General features: G+C 34.2%; 1 protein-coding gene across 1 annotated transcript in view; it reads left to right on the top strand.

The window, feature by feature from the left end:
- The first annotated feature begins 691 nt into the window (after nt 1-691).
- LOC132722781 (endothelin-converting enzyme homolog) overlaps nt 692-9,913 on the top strand; it is a 48,065-nt gene continuing 38,843 nt past the window's right edge. The window contains exons 1-2 of the mRNA XM_060707344.1: nt 692-728; nt 3,540-3,742. Coding sequence (XP_060563327.1) covers nt 3,541-3,742 — 202 coding nt within the window. The 5' untranslated portion in view covers nt 692-728; nt 3,540. The remainder of the gene's footprint in view (nt 729-3,539; nt 3,743-9,913) is intronic.

The following is a 9,913-nucleotide window of genomic DNA, read 5'->3' as shown; positions in this document are numbered from 1 at the left end:
CCGTGTACACATCAAACAATGATTGTTGCTTGTCTATTTTTCAAACAAATCTAGCTTAGTATTTCAATTGATTGACATTATCAGTATCAAAACTATAGAATAGTTAAAATAGAAACCTTAAAAACACGGCCAAGTTGAAAAAGGTGCAAGTTCAGTTTGAGTCTATTCATAAGCCGCAGTGGTAAACGAATGCTATCCGCCATGCCCAGCATCGTCTGAAGGGAAAATTCAACATTTAAACATGAAAATGGTTATTCATTTATTAAAATTGCGAAACATCCCCAGATGTGTTTTATCGGCTTGAACTACGGAGCCTTTAATATGACACTTGTTAGAACAGTACTTAGCATTTGATACCCTCTAACATACCATACCCTACACGAGAAAACAATTGGCGGAGAACAAGAATAAATGATTGATATTTTAGACTTTTATTACAAAGAATCACATTGTTTTATTTTATAGGTGAATCAATCATTTTTCACATTTTATAGTTTCATTGTATTTCGCGTTAATGTCTGTTGCTTTTAAACGTTCCTGGCGCAAACAGCTGTCACCGTGAAAGCTGTTGCCTTTCCGTATATCTCGTACATGCAATCAATACGTCTAAATGTCCAAAACGGCTCTTAATGACAAAAATGTTTCCACCATATACAAAATAATTTGTCCGAATATGTGACTCAAAACAAACGCTCCGAACGTGTACACATATTAACGGATTTAAACAGGTATGACATTCTTTTGCACGTTACTATTTTGTTTCGTATCTGGGACTAATAATGTATCTTTCTGTCCCAGTTCGTATTAATAAAACTTGTATTATAATATAATATAAATTGGTGTTCAAAAAGATTACTTTAAACATTATCTTCCGACGATTTTAGGCCAATAGTTCTTCATGTGTTTTATTAAGAAGATAGATGAAGCTAACTCAGGCATCTTTGTTGTTTTTTTTTTACAAAATTAAAAACAAAAACAAACAAGGAAAAGCAAGGATAAGTAAGCGCGTAGCTTGGTCGGCCCCGAGAAGATTGTTTTGAACTGGATTGTCAGCGTTTTGGCGTATTGATATAGATATGTTTATGGTGTTATTTTTACCATACAACCATAAACAACAACAACAACAACAACAATAAAAGTTTTATTTAATATCTGAATTGCCAACTGGGAATGTGAGAAACCAAGAATATAACAAAAGATTAAAAACAAAGTGAAGTGAAACAGAGTAAATCAAAGTAAAACCATGGCCAAGATAAAAAAATAGCAGACAGCAGCAACTATCCGGATATGGGCCTGGAATACAGAATTTAGCATTCTTTAGATACATTTTAATTACCTCCCTTTCATCGGAAAACGCCATTTGCACAAAACGCTATTGGAATGGTAAATTTATCGTAGGACGAACAATTAACATTTATCATTGATGGACTTGTCCGCAGTTAAATCCATTTTTTAAATTTCTAACCTTAGGGCCTAACCGATAACCCATCACCCTAAACCATAATTTACAGATTTATGGCATTTTGACATGATAGGACTCCAGCCTTTTCCCAGTGTCACCACGGGTCAGATTACCAGACCCATTTCCAATGCTTATTTTTTCCATTCTTTAAAAAAATCCCTGAACTGAAATTTTCGATATTAAAACTGACAAATTTGTTGGAATTCAAACCAGTATGGAATCAGACAGATGTTTCCACACATTTCATTGTCAAATTTTAATATGAATGATATATTTGCATTGGTTGGAATAAACAATTTTGCACAATTTAAAATACTATGCCAAAAAGAGCATGAAGTAGGTGTTGTATATTGTACATGTCAAATGTACCAAATATTTTTCCATTATACATTAAAACATACTATTTTGAGGGGGGAATAGGGAGAATTTCGCCGAATATTTTGGTGAAAAAAACACTGTATTATTATATAATTATTTTTTGAAGGAGCTTTTGGGTCTAAATACTTTCTTTTCACAATTATTTAATGAAATTTACAAATTCAAATTGCAGTCAATTTAAAAAATTGGTCAATAACGTAAAAATGAGAAACAGAGTCATCAAACTATTAAACTTTATCTAATTAGGTGTTTGTCATAATTTATTTTTTTTTCTGTGTTTGTCATAATTTAATTTTTTTTCTCTATTCAATAGCTCAATAATGGCATAACACTGCTAATTTGTAAAGGACTCCCAAACCCATGCTCAAAAGACTGGGGAAAAACTTTCATAGTATCATAAGTTACTTCCCTTTATCTATAAGTATTTAAAAATCAAATATTTAAGCACATAGAATATTGGTTAGTGCTAACCTTAGGGCCTAACCGATAACCCATCACCCTAAACCATAATTTACAGATTTATGGCATTTTGACATGATAGGACTCCAGCCTTTTCCCAGTGTCACCACGGGTCAGATTACCAGACCCATTTCCAATGCTTATTTTTTCCATTCTTTAAAAAAATCCCTGAACTGAAATTTTCGATATTAAAACTGACAAATTTGTTGGAATTCAAACCAGTATGGAATCAGACAGATGTTTCCACACATTTCATTGTCAAATTTTAATATGAATGATATATTTGCATTGGTTGGAATAAACAATTTTGCACAATTTAAAATACTATGCCAAAAGAGCATGAAGTAGGTGTTGTATATTGTACATGTCAAATGTACCAAATATTTTTCCCATTATACATTAAAACATACTATTTTGAGGGGGGAATAGGGAGAATTTCGCCGAATATTTTGGTGAAAAAAAACACTGTATTATTATATAATTATTTTTTGAAGGAGCTTTTGGGTCTAAATACTTTCTTTTCACAATTATTTAATGAAAATTTACAAATTCAAATTGCAGTCAATTTAAAAAATTGGTCAATAACGTAAAAACATGAGAAACAGAGTCATCAAACTATTAAACTTTATCTAATTAGGTGTTTGTCATAATTTATTTTTTTTCTGTGTTTGTCATAATTTAATTTTTTTTCTCTATTCAATAGCTCAATAATGGCATAACACTGCTAATTTGTAAAGGACTCCCAAACCCATGCTCAAAAGACTGGGGAAAAACTTTCATAGTATCATAAGTTACTTCCCTTTATCTATAAGTATTTAAAAATCAAATATTTAAGCACATAGAATATTGGTTAGTGTCTTACTGCAGTGGTTGGCTTTTGCAAAAAAAAAAAACACTTTAAGTTTGTTTAAAAACGTCAAGGATTGAAATAATTGGTCTAAAATTTTGCTGCAACTTCAGAAAATTCTCTGGTTTAAATTATATGTAGGTAGTACATGTAATTTCTAAAACAGGCATATAGCTTCATATTGTTGAACTATTGCAGTGCCTTCTGTAGCAATATATTTTCAGACATATGCAGTATACAATTATAATAATAATAATGATATTTATAATAATATTATAGACTTTATTTAAAAAGGCAACAAAGTCAGGCAAGCCAAGTCATTTATCAAAGTTACATAAAATGTATCTTTCAAAAAGTGACCTTAAATTTCAACATTTCATCTTTTTTAATTAGAATGAAGCCAAAACATTCCGACTGGCAGCCATTAGACCTTGTTGACAAGGAAGCCATTCAGCCATTACGATCATATAACAGTCGTGTAGCATCGGGTGACAATCGTTATTACACACTTGACACAGAGGAACACGATTTTTACGACCCAGAACTTGATAATGATAATGCGGATGATGATGATCATATAGAATTTTTAGGAAAAGGTAAAAATGTATGTTAATACAATTATTGGTGAAGGTGTTTTAAAGCGGTCTTCAGCTTTTCTAAAGGTTAAATATGATATTTTTTGATAAATCGTTTCATATAATTGTCAAGTCAAAAGAATAAAGGTGGAAAATGAAATTTACTGACGATAAAATACTTAAACAATAAGGAAACACCTCCATCTCTCTTATCTACCGGTCTGCTCTCTATATTTAAATTAGCAAAGTGGACTATTTGTTTCCTTATCTTCTATTTTTAGAACAGAATGTCACTTATGCATTATAAATAGCCCTCAGAACGCTGTCTTGAAGAAGGCTTAACAGTGATAAGATGCACTTTTCCAAGATAAAATTACTGAAATACTTTGTTTGAAACAACACATAATTGTTTTTCTAACAGAAAATAAAAGCTGGAGGTCGCTCTAAGAAAGTAATTTTTTTACAAGAACAGACTGATGTAATCATTTATATAAGGGTTTCCTTATGTTGAAAATAAGCTGGGTAATTGCTTGAAGTTTAAACATATAACTATATAAGTACAGTGAAAGAGAGAAATAATGTAAAATAATATAACCAAATAGTGGCGTATGACATTTTGCTTAGGATTTTGTTTTCAGCTAGTTCAGGTCTTAATGACACCCCTGTAATAAATGTAAGCTATAATTAAGTTGCTGGTGGATATATTTGGACCTATAGCCTGTCTGAGATATAGAACAAGATCACAGTATATAAACCAGTCTACTTCCTGTACCCGCATGAAAGATACAAGTTAAAATATATAGGCTCCCAAGAAGGGTACAGTGATCGGAAGTAACATGTGCTTGTACTGGCACTTAGACAGGGTACATATTCAGGAATTGTAGAGGCCCGCAAGACAGGGTACAATGATTTCATTTATATACTGTGAAGATAATAGTCAAAGTGTTGAATAAACCAGAAGGTTATAATTATGGCTAACTTTCAGAACTAGCATTAAAATCTCCACCAGTTTAGACTGTCTCTTTGCATCTAGATTGACTTGGCTGCATATAGTTTAACCTACCTGTGCTTTTGGTTCCAGATTCACAACTTTGTTGTCCAAAATTTCATAGAGTTAAAACTATCACCTTCTAAACTAAGGGCATCACTGTCTTTGAAACCAAATATTCTTGAAAGATTAGGCAGATTAATTTAGCAGAGCCCTAGCGACCTATATTTGATATCATATGCATTTGCATTAACCTTCTTTTTACCAAATACCTTGTTTTGTATGCTTTTATGAGTATATATCTATATAATACAGTAAAATTTTGATTTTATTTGCCAAATTGCACATGGTTTTTGATAAGTCTGAGTTAAAAATTTGTTATTGGTAAAATATGAGGAACTTTCTTATATCCCAGGGTTATGTTTATTGTTTTTATAATTTTAACTCTAATTTTCACAAAAAGTACTATCATAGAAAATGGTGAGGGAAATTATGTTTTGATTTGTAAAATATGAGAATAGGCTTAATGTGGAAATTTTATAATGTAATTTATTTTTGTTTGTTTCCTTGTTCATTTCCTTGTCATTAACAAACAAGATATGTTTGTAAAACATGTATGCCCCCTATCAGCAGCCAATTAGTCATGTGATAAGGTTATTATGCATGACTTCTGACCTAGTGATCAAACAATTAATAAGGGTTATAAAGTATCTACTGGTCATGACCTTGACCTTTGACCCCTTGACCCAAAACTCAATAGGGGTCATCTGCTGGTCAGGACCAATCATCATACAAAGTTTGAAGTTCCTAGGCCTAGGCGTTTTTAGTAAATTGATCAGAAACCGTTTTTACCTATAAGGTCAATGTGACCTTGACCTTTGACCCCTTGACCCCAAAATCAATAGGGGTCATCTGCTGGTCATGACCAATCACCATGCCAAGTTTGAAGTTCTTAGGCCTAAGGGTTCTCTTATTATTGATCGGAAACCGTTTTAACATACAAGGTCAATGTGACCTTGACCTTTGACCCCAAAATCAATAGGGGTCATCTGCTGGTCATGACCAATCACCATGCCAAGTTTGAAGTTTCTAGGCCGAAGCGTTCTTTAGTTATTGATCAGAAACTGTTTTTACTTACAAGGTCATTGTGACCTTGACCTTTGACCCCTTGATCCCAAAATCAATAGGAGTAATCTGCTGGTCATGACAAATCACCATACCAAGTTTGAAGTTCCTAGGCCTAAGCGTTCTTGAGTTATTGATCAGAAACCGTTTTTACTTAAAAGGTCAATGTGACCTTGACCTTTGACCCCTTCACCTAAAACTCAATAGGGGTCATCTGCTGGTCATGACCAATCATCACACAAAGTTTGAAGTTCCTAGGCCTAAGCGTTTTTAGTAAATTGATCGGAAACCATTTTTACCTACAAGGTCAATGTGACCTTGACCTTTGACCCCTTGACCCCAAAATCAATAGGGGTCATTTACTGATCATGACCAATCACCATACCAAGTTTGAAGTTCCTAGGCCTTAAGGTTCTTTAGTTATTGATCAGAAACCGTTTTTGCTTACAAGGTCAATGTGACCTTGACCTTTGACCCCTTGACCCCAAAATCAATAGGGGTCATCTGCTGGTCATGACCAATCACCATGCCAAGTTTGAAGTTCCTAGGCCTTAAGCGTTCTTTAGTTATTGATCAGAAACCGTTTTTGCTTACAAGGTCAATGTGACCTTGACCTTTGACCCCTTGACCCCAAAATCAATAGGGGTCATCTACTGATCATGACCAATCACCATACCAAGTTTGAAGTTCCTAGGCCTTAAGGTTCTTTAGTTATTGATCGGAAACCGTTTTTGCTTTTAAGGTCAATGTGACCTTGACCTTTGACCCCTTGACCCCAAAATCAATAGGGGTCATCTACTGGTCATGACCAATCACCATACCAAGTTTGAAGTTCCTAGGCCTTAAGGTTCTTTAGTTATTGATCGGAAACTGTTTTTGCTTTCAAGGTCAATGTGACCTTGACCTTTGACCCCTTGACTCCAAAATCAATAGGGGTCATCTACTGGTCATGACCAATCACCATACCAAGTTTGAAGTTCCTAGGCCTTAAGGTTCTTTAGTTATTGATCGGAAACCGTTTTTGCTTTCAAGGTCAATGTGACCTTGACCTTTGACCCCTTGACCCCAAAATCAATAGGGGTCATCTACTGATCATGACCAATGACCATACCAAGTTTGAAGTTCCTAGGCCTTAAGGTTCTTTAGTTATTGATTGGAAACCGTTTTTGCTTTTAAGGTCAATGTGACCTTGACCTTTGACCCCTTGACCCCAAAATCAATAGGGGTCATCTATTGGTCATGACCAATCACTATACCAAGTTTGAAGTTCCTAGGCCTTAAGGTTCTTTAGTTATTGATCGGAAACTGTTTTTGCTTTCAAGGTCAATGTGACCTTGACCTTTGACCCCTTGACTCCAAAATCAATAGGGGTCATCTACTGGTCATGACCAATCACCATACCAAGTTTGAAGTTCCTAGGCCTTAAGGTTCTTTAGTTATTGATCGGAAACCGTTTTTGCTTTCAAGGTCAATTGTGACCTTGACCTTTGACCCCTTGACCCCAAAATCAATAGGGGTCATCTACTGGTCATGACCAATCACCATACCAAGTTTGAAGTTCCTAGGCCTTAAGGTTCTTTAGTTATTGATCGGAAACCGTTTTTGCTTTCAAGGTCAATGTGACCTTGACCTTTGACCCCTTGACCCCAAAATCAATAGGGGTCATCTACTGGTCATGACCAATCACCATACCAAGTTTGAAGTTCCTAGGCCTAAGGGTTCTTTAGTTATCACTCGGAAACCATTTGGTCTACGGACCGACGGACCGACGGACCGACAAGTGCAAAGCAATATACCCCCTTTTTTTCAAAATGGGGGCATAACAATAATCACTTTGTAAAGTAGAATGTAAATAATTATTTTAATTAAAGATCCTGTATGCTGTAATTAAGGTTCCTTGTTATATTACCAGATTTAAGTGAAATTTTATATATGTATATAATTATGCTTCTAAAACAATTTTCAAACACCAAGAATATGTAAAATATGTACTGCAAATGTTTATCCACATCATATGTAATCATTAAAATATATGCATTCATTTCTTATTGAAAAGTTTGACTAAAATAAATTTCTAATTACCTCCCTTTATTAACATGAAATGTAAATTCGATAATATCTTTACAAATAATGCTTTTTTGGAACTTACAAAATTGATAAATTTTCATTTTAGCATTATATTTATGATATAAAACCATAAAAAAATAAATGAGTTACAGGATCTTTAAGAAAATGTCTGAATTCCACATATACTGTACAAATACAATGTACAAGATTTACTGAAATGTTGATTTTACAATGCAAGCAAGAGAAAACATTTTTGTTTTTTGTTTTGTGTTGTTGATTGATTAGTTGCAATATTTGTTCCCAAACTTAGCTCAACTAGGAAAGCATCAGTCAGAGGTTACAATGTTTGTTGGAGGCGAGATTTCTCCTTGACAACTGACCTTGAACATTGAGCTAAAGGTCATTTTGTCTCTCATGGGTGATTGAGTAATCATGTGGGAAAAGTTGTTGGTCACATGTGGAGAAAGTGGTAATTAATAGTTAGTTATTCTTGAAGAGCTGGTTAGGTGAATCAGCTGCTAAAATACGACCAAATTTTTTTATTAAAATCAATGTAAAGTCAGGAAAGCAAATAAACAGAAGTTATTTTTTTCCGGTCTTAGAAGCCTTAGAAACTTCCATACAAAATACCTTAATCACAAATTACCAAAAAGCAAAGAAGTTTAAATGATAGTTTAGCAATATGGCTAATGAGTACATGTACTTTCAAAATCATAACATGACACCAGAATTTAACAAAAAATTGAGTAATTAAAGAAAAAACATATGTGGGGTTAATGGGCATTTAGAACCTGTGCTCCAAAATTTTATTCAACCAATGTTAGATCATTTTTGATATAAAGAAGAAAAGAAGATAAAAAACATGTAATAAGGCTGTAGATCCAGTGTTTAATTCACCTCTTGTTTCAAGTTACATTAACAATGTATATTTCTGTGTCGCCTCTACAGAGTAGTGGTGACATACAGGGATCATTTCTCTGTCATCTGTCTGTCCATCTGTCTGTCTGTCCATCCGTCACAAAACCTGTCCAGACTACTCTTTAGAAACTACTGGTGTAATTTTATCCAAACTTTACAGGAATAATCAGTACCAAGCCTAGTTGTGCATATTATCAGCATTTTCAGGTTCAGTGATTTTTGAGTTATTGCCCTTTAATATTATTGTTTTTAAGTTTGTCCAGACTCTTATACCACTAATGCAATTTCAGTGAAAATTTACAGGATTGATCTGTAACTCAAGTGCTTGCGCATATTTCAGGGGTTTTCCAGTGGAATGAATTTGGCTGAGTTATGGCCCTTGGATATAAATCGTTTTACCCTGTTAATGATTTTTGTGTCTGTGCTACACAATAGCTGCAACATGCAATGGACCTTTCCGGTTTTTTCGTAGCGGAACATTTAGCCACACCTTTTCCATTTATTGCTTGGTCAACTGCTCACAACCAGTATCACAAACATAACCACGTGTTCTTTTGTGCAAATCAGGTCAAACAGTCACTATGTATTATCCCAGTGTAGCAATTGGATAACAAGTTAGCCAATTAACATAAAACTGTAAACACTGGAAAGGTCCATTGACTATCATGAGGCAACCCATGTGATCACTGATCACTCTTGTGACATCTTGATACATTGTCTACATTTTTCATTTTTGGCATCAGTTCATGTTTTAAGTTGCATTCACATCTTGTTTTAAGTTATTTCATCTTCTGTTTTTGTTTTTAACTCACCTGAGCATATGCTCAGGGTGAGCTATTAGGATCACTCTTCGTCCGTCGTCCATCGTCTGTCGTACGTCGTCCGTTGTCCGTTGTCCGTTCACACTTTTCAAACGACATCTCCTCTGAAACCACAAGGCAGATCATAATGAAACTTCACAGGGATGTTCCTTATGTGAAGCCTTAACAAAGTTGTTCAAAGAATTCCATTCCATGCAGAACTCTGGTTGCCATGGCAACCAAAAGAAGAAACTTTAAACATCTTCTTCTAAAAAACCCAAAGAGCTAGAGCTT

Source organism: Ruditapes philippinarum, unplaced genomic scaffold (genome assembly GCF_026571515.1).
Source record: "Ruditapes philippinarum isolate M1 unplaced genomic scaffold, ASM2657151v2 ctg2532_1_1_1_1, whole genome shotgun sequence".
Lineage (NCBI taxonomy): Eukaryota > Metazoa > Mollusca > Bivalvia > Venerida > Veneridae > Ruditapes > Ruditapes philippinarum.
The sequence above is the reverse complement of the archived record's forward strand: the minus strand, read 5'-3'. Positions and strand labels throughout refer to the sequence as shown.